Below are 11,873 nucleotides of genomic sequence, written 5' to 3'. Positions count from 1 at the left end.
TGTCATCCCCATGGAGCAGCTGCTGATAAAATGGAGTGGGGTTGCACCACTGTTGTGTGGAGGCAGATCTGTGACTTCATGGAGGAGAAGTGGCCTGTGGGAGATGGCAGTACCTGTGGGGGGGTCAGCTTGCTGCCCATCCTGATGAAGGCTCTGGTTTAGACGGGTAATTTCTCCACCAAGGTGGCAAGATGCTGCTGAGGAAGAAGGTCCACCCACTGGCTCCTCCTGCTCCACACACGTCAACTGCAGTAAAGAGGAAATGAGGGACACCTGTTGGGTGCTTCAAGCCACCACTCTTGAGCACAAGAAAGCTAGGTCTTGAGAGCTGTGCCAGGGGTCCCCTCAGGGCATCCTCAGCAGCCTTTCCCGGGTTGAGTTATGCGGGGTAGGCATGCTCTGCGGCTTTCTCTGTCGCCCATGCTTTCTGTTGGCTTTGGGTTTGCAGATACTCGGCAGTGGACATGGGCAGAGTTTTGACGCACACTCTGGTGCTGTCCATGGTGCTGGGCTGTTCCGCGGTCATAATGGACATCCTGCTGCCGGGCCCTGAGGAGCCAGTGGTCAACATTGCGGTGGTGTTCGGGGGCTCTTCGTACCCTCTTCACGTCCGCAGCCGCCTGACTCCCCAGAGCTTCCTGGACATGCCTCTGGAGATCCACCCCATCACGGTGATCGTGAACAACACCAACCCCAGCACCCTTCTGACCCAGATCTGCGACATTCTCTCCAGCCACAAGATCCATGGCATTGTCTTTGAGGACAACATTGGCACAGAAGCCGTGGCACAGATCCTGGACTTCATATCCTCCCAGACCCACGTCCCCATCATCAGCATCAGCGGAGGCTCGGCTGTAGTCCTGACCCCAAAGGTGACATCTTTTCCTTGTCGGGTCTATCTGGTGACAGGGAGGAGGAGGGGAAATTAGTGAGTTTGTTTTATTTGCTTAAAGCAATGGGACCCCATCCTCAATGAGTGTAAATCAGATTGGCTCCAGAGAAGTCAAGCTGACATCAGTGAAAGGTCTGGCTCCTAATTTGTGTGTATGTTCTGATTGCTATTTGCAGGGAAGAGCAAATTGCTCCCATATTGCCCACAGTGCCTGTGATACACAGCAGCCTGGCAGGAAGTTGTGCTAGCAATCCAATGATATATGTTTAAGAGCTAGGCAATGCAGACCTGCATTTGAATTTATAGGAAAGCTGGAGGGCATCAAAGTGACTCTAACAGAAGATCTATGACTGTTATGACCTATTTCAGGTAGTGCCCACTATGTGCCAGGCACTTTTCAAGCATTCAAGGATGCTCTGATTAGCTTAACTGAAGAAAATAAGCAGCTAGTTTATGTGCCGGGTGGTAGATAGCTCTTGCTGCTTTCCCTCCCAAGCCTCTGAAAGTAACGCTTGTCCCCTGACTCCACTGAAAGTCCCTCTCTTTCTCATGCATTTACATGGATGCTGCATTTCCCGAGTCCTGATCTATGTCTGCACACTGGCACTCCTGCTGGGAAGTGACAGCAGAGTGACAGCTGCCACTAAGACCCTGGCATCACTCACCACTGCAGAGACTGAGGCAGTAACAGGGTTTGTTAAGCACCTCTGAGAGCTCATTTTTGAAAATATATGCCTCTTCAGTGGCTGTGTATGCGGCTGTCACCAGTAATAGCGTGGGCAAGACAGAGACGTGAAGGCAAATTCAGGGAGCTGTTATGGTCCTGGATCAAACTCTTCTGACTCAAAAGAGGGAAGGTGACACCAGCTCTATCATTGCTGAGGGGGCTTCAGGGAACTAGCATGCCTTTCGTCTAACAGGCTGCAGGTCTGGGCCCACTTGGTGCTGTGAAACAGGGTCATGTGCACAATGCCATGTTTCAGCCACCTGTGTCCAGAAGTGTTAGGTCTAGGGGAGTGCTTGGTGCTCACCATCTCTTAGGATTAGACCTTAGATTCCTTTCAGTTTAGCAGTGAACCCTCTGATTTAATCCCTGTTTGCCCTGTTGTTGGGTTTAAGTTGGTGCGGGGGGGAAACCTTTAGGGACTTCAGCTTGAACCAAAGAAATCACTCCATCCACTGGCAGCAGTTGCTGTTATCTGTTGGGAGAAGGTCTGAGACTGAGATACCTGGCATGTGTCTGTGTGACGTGACTGGGGTGAGCACTGGAAGGAAATAGGAATTGGATGGGGTGGGGGTGCAAGGGCCAGCAGTTTGGAGCAGTGCTGAAGCTGACTAAATGAAGCTGAAAGGAGATACTAAAAGGAAGGGACAGGGCAGAGCTGCGTGAAAACAAGGCCAATCCCTTTCCTCTGCTGGTATATCTTCCCCCGCCCCAACTTGCCAGAACCAGATAACCCCAACTGTTGGCTCCTGGAGCTTTCCTGCCTGGGGCCTTATTCAGTAAGGCCCTAAGCACCCTCCTCTGACTGAATTTAGCAGGAGTTAAAGGCATCCAGAGTCACAGCAGACCATTCAGAGCTCCCAGGACTGCCTCTGCCTCAATAAGACCCACTGAAATTCAGCTCAGGCGAGCAAGGTAGCATCCAAGCCCAGCCCAGCGGAGGTGAGCCCAGTGCCCAGGCTGCTGCAGGGTGCTTTGGGCCACACACTTGGCGATTATTTGTTTGCCCAACACTGGGTGTCATCCACTGTTACCATCATGTGCTTGTAGGGGGATGTATAAAGATCTCCCTGAGCCTTATTTGTGGCAGGCATTCGTGGTGGTTCAGTACCAGGTTCTCATGGGCAGTTGGTGTATTCAGCTGGCCTGGAAAACTCAGCAGAAAAAAACAGGCCAGTCTACCTCTTTGCACTGGTGAGGGTCTGGGATGAGACCTTGTCCAAGTGCTCCATTGCAGGCAGTGTCGGCTCTTACAGAGGGATTTGTGGGGAGGTGGCCTGGGCTGCCCAGTGCTGTGACCCAAAGTGGGGTCTGGAGCCCTTTCCCCAGCCAGAGGCAGCTTGAATCTTGGCATTAACCGGCCCAGCTCGATCTGGGAAAGACCCAGTCTAAAAGGGGCAGCTTGTGAGTTGGGCTTAGGACCCTGAGCTGAGGAAGAGGCCCAGGTTGTGGCACTAGCAGTGATTTTAGGACAAGGAGGAAGGACCTTCCTTATTTTTGATGGCACATTTCAGTGATGTAGCTAGGTTGTTTTTCTTCAGCACAAGGAACATCCAGGTCTGGTTCCAGACCTAGCTCTGATCATCCTGCAGCTGGGGGACAGGGCTCTACAGCACTAGGATAACTCGGTTTCTTTGTGACAGGGGATTTGGGGATCCTCTCCTCTTCCTGCTGGCACTTGAGTTTAAGGAGTAGCATTGACAGTGTATAAAGGAGCTGGCTCGCATGTCTGCCATGGCCAGCTCCAAACCTCCTGTACCTTATCTGTCTCTATTGCCTTCTCTCTGCCCTTCCTACTACTGGCCCTTCTGCCCCTTACATTAGCATCTGGGCACTTGTGTTGCAAAAATATTGTCCTTCATGGATCCTTCCGTATCAAACAGCTTTTTTGCATTTTATCTATCATCTGGTTTTCAAAGCTCTGCAGTGACAGTCTCTCCTCTCTCTGTAGGATGCACCTCTTAACTTCTCTTTCCTCTCTGCTAACCTTTATTGTGTGCCTCTTAACTATAAAACCTCTTGGGATGCTGCTTGTACCAATGCCCCTATACAGAGTCTGGGCCTGACCCTGCCATTGTTATGTATGCAGACTTCTTGATTTCAGCAAGAGTTCTCTGCACAGACTTTGCAGGATTTGTCCCTAGAATTTCACTGCATTAAACAGAGAAGAGATGCCTGGAACCCAGTCTCCTGTGTATTTAAAGCCTTCGTGTGTGTTTTGGTCGGCAGCTTGGAGTCTCCAAGAGCTTTTAAGCCTAATGTTTAGAAAGGTCCCTATCTGAGCTTCCAGTTCTTTAGGTCCAGATTCACACCTGCAAACAATTATGCCTGAAATGTTGCACCTAGGCACAATAGATGCTAATGACATGTCTGCTTTCCTGCTTTGCTGATCCCACAAAGCAGCTACATGTGCATGAGTTGAACTTGCAGTTCAATTGTGGCCACAAACTTTTTGCTAAAAAATTGACTAATGTTAAGGCCAGTGGGACTCCTGGAGAGAATCTGATGCCCTTAATCTTGCGAAGTACCTTGAGCTAGACCCAGTTGATTACAAATAATCCCTGAATTTGCTGTGCTCTGGACCAGGCAGCTGCAGCTTTCTCTGCTCCTTCTCATTCTCTCCCAGTAGACTCGACTGATATTTTTTAGAGGGTTTATTTCTGGGGAGTGCAATGTTTTTGGTTGCTTGCAGGCATGCCCTGCTTCTCCTTCTTTGGAGCTGTTTCTTATTTGTTTGTAAACTCCTATACAGTAGACTTCTCAAACCCAGGGGAATCTCTCTTCCCCACCGATTTATCCACCCACTAATGATGAATTATCTGGGAATTCACCTTCTGTGCAGCCATGTCTCGTTGGCAAAAATAATTTAAAGAAGCAGCTTCTTTGCACCAAAAAAATCCTACTGCCTCCTCCATGACCTTTTGCAAATTCTATTTTGTAACTCGTTTAGCATGGAATCAGATCAATTAAAATTTGCTAACAAGAGTGACAGATGGCTTGGAGGGTAGGGGGGAAGGAGATGGCCAGTGGGACCTTTGGAAAGGAAAGGTGGGTGTGGGGCAGGTATAGATTTGTAAAATGAGCTGAACAGAATGTAACTCATCAGGAAGGTTTATTCTTTTCACACAAATGTTTAATTTTTTTTAGTGATTTGAATGAAAAAATATTGGGCACCTTTTGAAGTTGCAGAAACATTAAATTAAGGATAAATTATGTCAAAGGAAATGTTAATCCTAGAAATAATCCTTTCGCTCACTCGCCCATTTCTGATGGAACAAGTGTCCTAAAGTGCTAGGGCTTTCTCCATTTCCTAGCTCCTTGCAGGTGATTTGCTTTGATTGGCAAAATCCAGCTTATGTAGGATCAAAAGTGAATGTGGGTCTTGGAGCGGGTATCACAGGAGACGTAGGGCAGGAAAGGGAAGGTCCTGAATATACAACATGGGAAATGGAAGAGATTTGGGACCTGGTGATTGTGAGAATCTGGGCAGAAGGTACAGGATTAGGGATGGGAAGTGCTGGATTAGGAAGAAGAAGGGGGCACAGTCAGAAGGGAGGGATAAATGATAAGGTATGGGAAAATTGGATAGCAGGAAAATCCATATCAAGACAGAGCAGCAGAGCAAGAATGAGGCTGAAGGAGCAGTTCACATCCCATCACTTTGTGGACTTGTCCTTTGCTCTGAAGAATGAAGTGCATTGGAGGGATGGGCTAAGAAATTAAGGGAGGACAGTGGGACTGGGAGTGGACAATACCTGACAGCAGATAAAGGAAAGGGGTGGGGGCTGCAGGATTAGAGTAGCAGCTATAGTAAAAGTCCTCTGCCGTTAAGCTTCCCTGCTCTCTGGAGCCCAGGAAGTTATGCTGCTGGCTGTGACCTGTGTTTTTGTGGTTGTACGTGAGACTGAAACGCAGGAAAGTGAGTGACATGCCTAGGGTCAGTCATGGGTCTGGTGACTGAGTTGGCGACAGAGTCCCTTTCCCTTAGCCCAAGCTGCATCTGCTGGCCTGGGCTGTCTGTCAGGGCCCGAGTTAGGGTTGGGGCTGGGGGTGGTGTCTCCCTAGTGATGTCTGGAGCATGTGAAGGTTTGCAGAGCAATGAGACTGACACCTGGGGGGCTATTTGTGCTGCACTGCCTGCTAACCCATTGTCCTGCCTCTGAGGCATGGTTCTCCCCTCCAGGAACCTGGCTCTGCTTTCCTTCAACTGGGGGTCTCCATCGAGCAGCAGATCCAGGTCATCTTCAAGGTTTTGGAGGAATATGACTGGGGCTCCTTTGCGGTCATCACCAGTCTGTACCCTGGGTACAACATCTTCCTGGACGTGATCCGTTCCTTCACAGATGCCAGCTACTTTGGCTGGGAACTCCAGGATGTCTTGACCTTTGAGATGACCCAGGATGGGAGTAACTCCAAAACCCAGCGCCTGCTGCGGCAGATTGATGCTCAGGTGATGATTGTGTACTGCTCACGGGAGGAGGCTGAGTACCTTTTCCAGGTGGCAGAGGAGGCCGGCTTGATTGGTCCTGGCTATGTCTGGATTGTGCCCAGCCTGACGGTGGGGAACATGGAGGTCCCACCGGTCTCTTTCCCCATCGGTCTCATCAGCGTGGTGACCGAGAGCTGGAAGATGAGCCTGCGGCAGAAGGTCCGGGATGGCGTGGCCATCATTGCCATGGGGGCGCTGAGCTACTACAGGACCCGCGGGCACCTCCCAGATGTGGGCAAGGACTGTAAGACACCTCCCAGCACTGTCACAAACAGCACCTTCTACAGGTCAGCACAGGAGAGCTACTTCCAGGTGGCCTCCATCCGTGTCTGGCATTGGCAGCTTGCGTGGTGGGGGTCAGGGAAACCCCTTTTGGGTGGGGGTCATGGTATCTATTGCATGAGGGTGGACTCCACCAGATGCAAGGGAGGCCTCAGGAAGGTAGAGGGCCTGGGGCCTGAGAGAGAGGGAATAAATAAGTCCTGGGCTCCACATCTTGGGGAGCAAGGATGCTTTGTAGTTAGCTTTGAGCTGGAGAGACCACTTCAGTCCCCATACCCCAAGCCTGGGGGCTTGTGCATGGGTCTGCACTGCCAGCTGGCTGCCAGAGATTAAAACCTGCTCTCCTCTTCCCACCGTGTTCTCAGTGCAAAAGCATCAAGTGGGACTGGGTGGTCACCACAGACCTGGAGCGAGGAGAAAAGGAGCCGAGGGAGGGGAAAGAACGGGAGGGAGCAGGTGAGCGGGGTGAGGTAGGGAGAGGAAGGGACCAGACTAAGAAGCAGGAAGGAGCTCACTGAGCACGGCGGTTTTAATTTCCAGTTTCTAACGAGCATACCTGGGTTGTGACCCTCAGTAATTAAACACGGGCTTTGGGTTAGGTTGATCTGGGCTGTGGGGGTGTCTCAGCCCCTGGGAGTCTCCAGCTTATCGTTAAGTGGGGGTGGGTGCGGGGGGCTGGATAAAGGAGGGAAGGAGCTGGAGGGAGAAGGAGAGAGGCAGCTGGGGTGGGAGCCTGCCTGAAGGAGTGATGCTGATTGGGAGCGATTCCAGTCACCAGGCTGGTCTCGTGCGCTGCAGCTGTGCATGCTGGCACTCGGCTCTCATCCGCAGGCACTGTGCCAATCCAGTGACCTTGCTGCCGCTCCCTGTCCCACCCTGCCCCCACCGCGCACCCCCATTTTGCTGGTTTGGAGTCTTCTGTCCTTTCTCCCACTTGCCTCTGAGTGGTTTGTGGTTCACACCATTGGGGGAAAGGACAGGGGTGAGGTTTAAGGTCCTTGGGTCTCAGATTTCCTCTTGTGCATCTACGTTGCCTGAGGGGATGCCTGTGCCTCTCTGCCTCCCTCTGTAACTCATGGACTGTAAGGAAACCAGAGAGGAGGGCAAAAGCCTGGCAAGGCTGATTAGTGGATTGATGACTTAACATCCAGCCTCTTGATGCTACGATGACAGCTGAAGTTAGACGCGTCTCCTCATCTTCCCCCCACACCAGTCTCTTTTCACTTTACATTTGCTATCGGGATGTGCTTGTCTGCAGGTCCTTGCTGTACCCCAGATGAGTTACCCCATCCTGAGTATATATACGTACACATACATACCATTGTATAGCACTGCCCACCCTAGCTCTTAAAGTGCTGGCTGGAGACAGGGCAGCCTTGTCCCTGTTTGACAGCTGGGGAAACTGAGGCACACGGCAGGGAGGTAACTATACCAAGATTTTACACCCAGTCTGTGGCAGAGCCCAGCCCTCACTCTTCAGCATAGCGCTTCCTGCGCTAGGTGAACCTGTCCAATAGACTGCGGAGATGTGATGGGGAGAGGCCTGTTTGAAGTCTGGATGAGCCAGATGTGCCGTTTGTGGGCTGGAGAGAGGATGGGAGATCTCTAGCCAGGTCTGGGAAGCTCCTCCCTGTCCTGACCATGGTCTCTTTCATTCAATCCCAACCAGCCACATGCTGAATGTGACGTGGGAGCACCGGGACTTCTCCTTCAACGAAGGTGGCTATTTGGTGAGGCCCACCATGGTGGTGATCTCGCTGAACCGGCACCGGCTCTGGGAGATGGTAAGGGCTCCTTTCCACCTGCTCTCACCCAAGCGTTACCACTTAGGGAAACCTTTGCCTTCTAAACGCAGTCTGCTATGGTAGCCCTCAGATGGGCATTAGGGCTGGAGGGAGAGGTTATTCCCAAAAGGTTCTCTGGGCTCTAAGATTGGTAGAGAGAAGAAGAGGTTGCTGTACTTGGCTAACAGGATACCAGGATAAATATACTAAAATAGCATTGTATGAAGTAGGTTGTCATCTACAAAAGCACCTGTCTCTGAACAAGAGTCTACATGGTGACTACTTTCTGACTAACCGCCTAAGCATCCTAAATGTGATGTAGCAGCTATGTGCTCTGTTTCTCCTTCCTCTCCAAACTTGCTCTTCAAGCATAGGTTTCCCTATGTTTTCACTTCTCCCAGCAGCTCTTAACAGGCTTCCGTTCCAGTCGTAGAGACACTGTCCATCCCTGTCCTAGACTCCCGGGCCCCTTTTAGATCTCCCTGCTTGCTCGCACTACAGTCCCCTGTCCCCTGCTGTTTCCCCAAGTCAGATTGCCTCGTACCCTCCAGGTGCCCTCCCGCAGCCTGAAGATCTTCAACACTGTCCCTCCTTAATAGGACCTCCTCAGCCCCCCATCAGAGTCCTGCTTCTTCTGGATGAACTTCTGTTTTGTTCCAGGCATGACACGCGGTTCCTCACTCTGAACTGCGGTTTTAAACCCAAGGCTGGCACATGCTACGAGTAGAATTGAAAGGCCTGTTTCCAGCCCTTGGAAGTCAGGCATATTGGAAAGAACTTTGGCTTGGGTCACTCTTTTAAGCTGGAGGCTTTCTTCTGAGAGGGTGAGGAACACCATATGTATGAAGCAGCCCTCCGGGAAGCCACAGCCCATGGAGGTGTCAAATGGTGAGGACTCAGGGCATGATGAGAGCCGGAGTGGAAAGGGGAGAGCTCATGTGCTGTAGGGAGTTAGTAACAGCTCCGTTTGTATGCTGTTCAGTAACCAGTCAGGGGAATGCAGCAGGCCTGGGTTAGCCTCTTTCAGTGGCTCTGAGTTTTAGTAGTTCACCCTTGTGCAATCTGAACCTTGTACAATGTAGCTACTGCTTCCATCTGGCTCATGCTGGAGCCATTGAAAGGTGCAGTTCCCCACACTTCTGTCTGAACTACTGCCCTTGCATGGCTTCGGAGGAGTGGGATATGCTGGGTTTGTGAGAGTGATAGAACAGAAGACTGCTAGATCATTAATGATCTCAAAGTGGTTTTACTAAGGTCGGAGAATGAATAATGAAATGCCGGTCAAATGTAGGTGACGTTCAGCCAGCCTGAATTGCTTTGTGGATGCCTTTGTGCATGCTCTTGTTCTTCCTTCCCATGGCCGGTCTTGCTGTGTGCGAGTAAGTGGCTGCATCTTACCCCAGAAGTAGTCAATGAAGTTTTGTAGGTCTAGAAGACATCTTTGGTGGACACTTGGTGCAAGTTAGATGTATGTATTTTGATATGGGGACCGAAAAAAAAATCCCAAATATATATTTTTTTTCTTTCTCGACTTAAAACCAAACCTTTTTTTTCCCCTGTTGTCATTTGCTTGTTTGTTTTAATGAAAAACTGAGGAAATCCTTTTGGCATGAAAGAAAACATTGATTTCAGTTTTGCGCTATTTGCTTTGTAAAAGTATTTGAAAACAAATCAAATCCAACTATATTTGGCCTCCAAACGTTGTTCTGAAATGGAAAAATCCAAATGTTTCATGTAAAAAACAAACAAACATGTTGAATGAAACTCGTTCCCCCCCCAAAAAATTTTGGTTTCCCAGACAGAGCTGCATTTTTCAGTAAATCAAACTATTTGGTTTAAAAAGAGTCTCCTTGGCTCTGTTTGGATGGAAAGCACCAATGTGTTTACTGGATAGCCTGTGCTGAGAGCTGATATCCACACAGGACCCCAAGAGGGACCCTCCAGGCTCCTGAGGAGGGTGTTAGTCGGCTTGGGATGTGCAGTCAGCTGTTGACTGTGGCATCAAATCAGCCTGGAGGCAAATCAGCTAGCAGATGAGCAGCCATGACCTCAGGTTTCCTTGGAGGCCAGTGCAAACGCCACCTGTTTATCAGAGTTGGGCACACAGGGCAATAGCATAAGCAGCTACAACAAGAAGCAGCCTGCCACTGTTTCTTTCCAATTTTAGGCCAATGCCTTTTTCCCTGGGGTGGCATCACTTTAGCTTCTGGTCTAGGAAAATGAGCTTGCTAGCAGAGCCATTTGCTGGCAGAGGTTGTCTAAGGCTAATACAGCTGGACTCTCCTAGAAAGTAAAATTTGTCTGGATTATTGTGGCAGGAGCTAGCTTCCACAAGGGACGGGGAAGGCGGACAGAAGTAAACCACCTAACCTTTGTTTACAGTCAGCGCGGTCTGATTATCAAATGAAACAAATGAGTGAGCTACAGGCTAATAATTATTTGGAGAAATGAGTTGGCGAATTGCTCTGCATAGTGAATGGATCCCAGATAGAGGAGAGGGGAAAAGTGTTGAATAGGTGATTTGCTCCTTGTTGCGGGTCCAGCAGAGCTCTCTGATACCTGCAGCCACCTGGGCCTTGCTTCTCCTGCCTCTTCCTCCTTTATAGCAGCGCAGCGAGGGTGGGGATTGCAGAAGGCAATGGGTCTGCTTTGAACCCTAGCAATAGTCTCACCTCCCCCATTGCTTGGCAGCATTTCCCCAGGTGTTGACTGTAAGGCTGAAGTTACACGTTACACTTAGACCATACTAAGGGCACTTAAAACATGATAAAGCTCTTTCATTTGTGCCAAGTCCCCCCGAGCATCTCGGAGTTACTTCACTTTAGGTGAGGATTAACTCTGGGCTGTGTGACCTAGCTTGTGTTAGGGTAACTTCAGTCTGCTCCATGGAGATGAAACAAGCACTTTTTAGTTCTCCAGCACCCCAGGTGCACGTCTCCCAGCCCCCTCTTCACTAATAGTGTCCAGGTGTCCTGGCTCCTAGTCACATCCCTGGTTCCTGGTTATGCCCCTGCACACCCTCTAGTGGCAAGTCAGAGCTGTGAAGGCAAGAAACGGTATTAATCCTTAACATGCGGGTGCTCATAGCACATTTAACAGTGCTTCACAGTCCACAGATTTAGCACAGTCTAAGTGTAATGTGTAACTTCACCCTAATGCTGCTCCCTCCCCTCTTGGCAGGTGGGGAAATGGGAGAAGGGGATCATCCACATGAAGTACCCTGTGTGGCCCCGTTACGGCTCCTTCCTGCAGCCCATGTCGGACAATCGTCACCTTACCGTAGCCACCCTGGAAGAGAGACCCTTTGTGATTGTGGAGAACACGGATCCCACCACTGGAGTCTGCGTGCGCAACACCGTGCCCTGCCGGAAGCAAACCAACTACACCGAGGGGTAAGCGGGCAGGCAGGGGGGTGGCTTGAGGTGTCATATCAATCTATGTCAGAGCAGAGTTAATTTAAACATCTCCAGGTCTGAGAAACACTGTTTGTAGAACCAGGTGGTCCAGCTCTTGCCCAGCTGGGATTGGAGCTTTGGAAGCTACATTGGTAGCAGGGAGATGCTACCGTGTTTCCCCGAAAATAAGACATACCCATAAAATAAGCCGTAGCAGGATTTCTACGTATTTGCGCAATATAAGCCATACCCTGAAAATAAGACATAGTGATAGGCGTGGCTAAGCGTACCGGTGCGAAGCGGTAAA

At 50.2% G+C, this 11,873-nt stretch overlaps 1 protein-coding gene across 1 annotated transcript in view; it reads left to right on the top strand.

The window, feature by feature from the left end:
- Positions 1 to 463: 463 nt before the first annotated feature.
- GRIN2C (glutamate ionotropic receptor NMDA type subunit 2C) overlaps positions 464 to 11,873 on the top strand; it is a 36,271-nt gene continuing 24,861 nt past the window's right edge. Inside the window, exons 1-4 of the mRNA XM_019542510.1 lie at positions 464 to 872; positions 5,800 to 6,392; positions 8,057 to 8,171; positions 11,352 to 11,563. Of these exons, the coding sequence (XP_019398055.1) occupies positions 465 to 872; positions 5,800 to 6,392; positions 8,057 to 8,171; positions 11,352 to 11,563 (1,328 nt within the window). The 5' untranslated portion in view covers position 464. The remainder of the gene's footprint in view (positions 873 to 5,799; positions 6,393 to 8,056; positions 8,172 to 11,351; positions 11,564 to 11,873) is intronic.

The sequence above is a fragment of the Crocodylus porosus genome, unplaced genomic scaffold (assembly GCF_001723895.1).
Source record: "Crocodylus porosus isolate Cpor-Errol unplaced genomic scaffold, CroPor_comp1, whole genome shotgun sequence".
Taxonomy (NCBI): Eukaryota; Metazoa; Chordata; order Crocodylia; family Crocodylidae; genus Crocodylus; species Crocodylus porosus.
The sequence above is the reverse complement of the archived record's forward strand: the minus strand, read 5'-3'. Positions and strand labels throughout refer to the sequence as shown.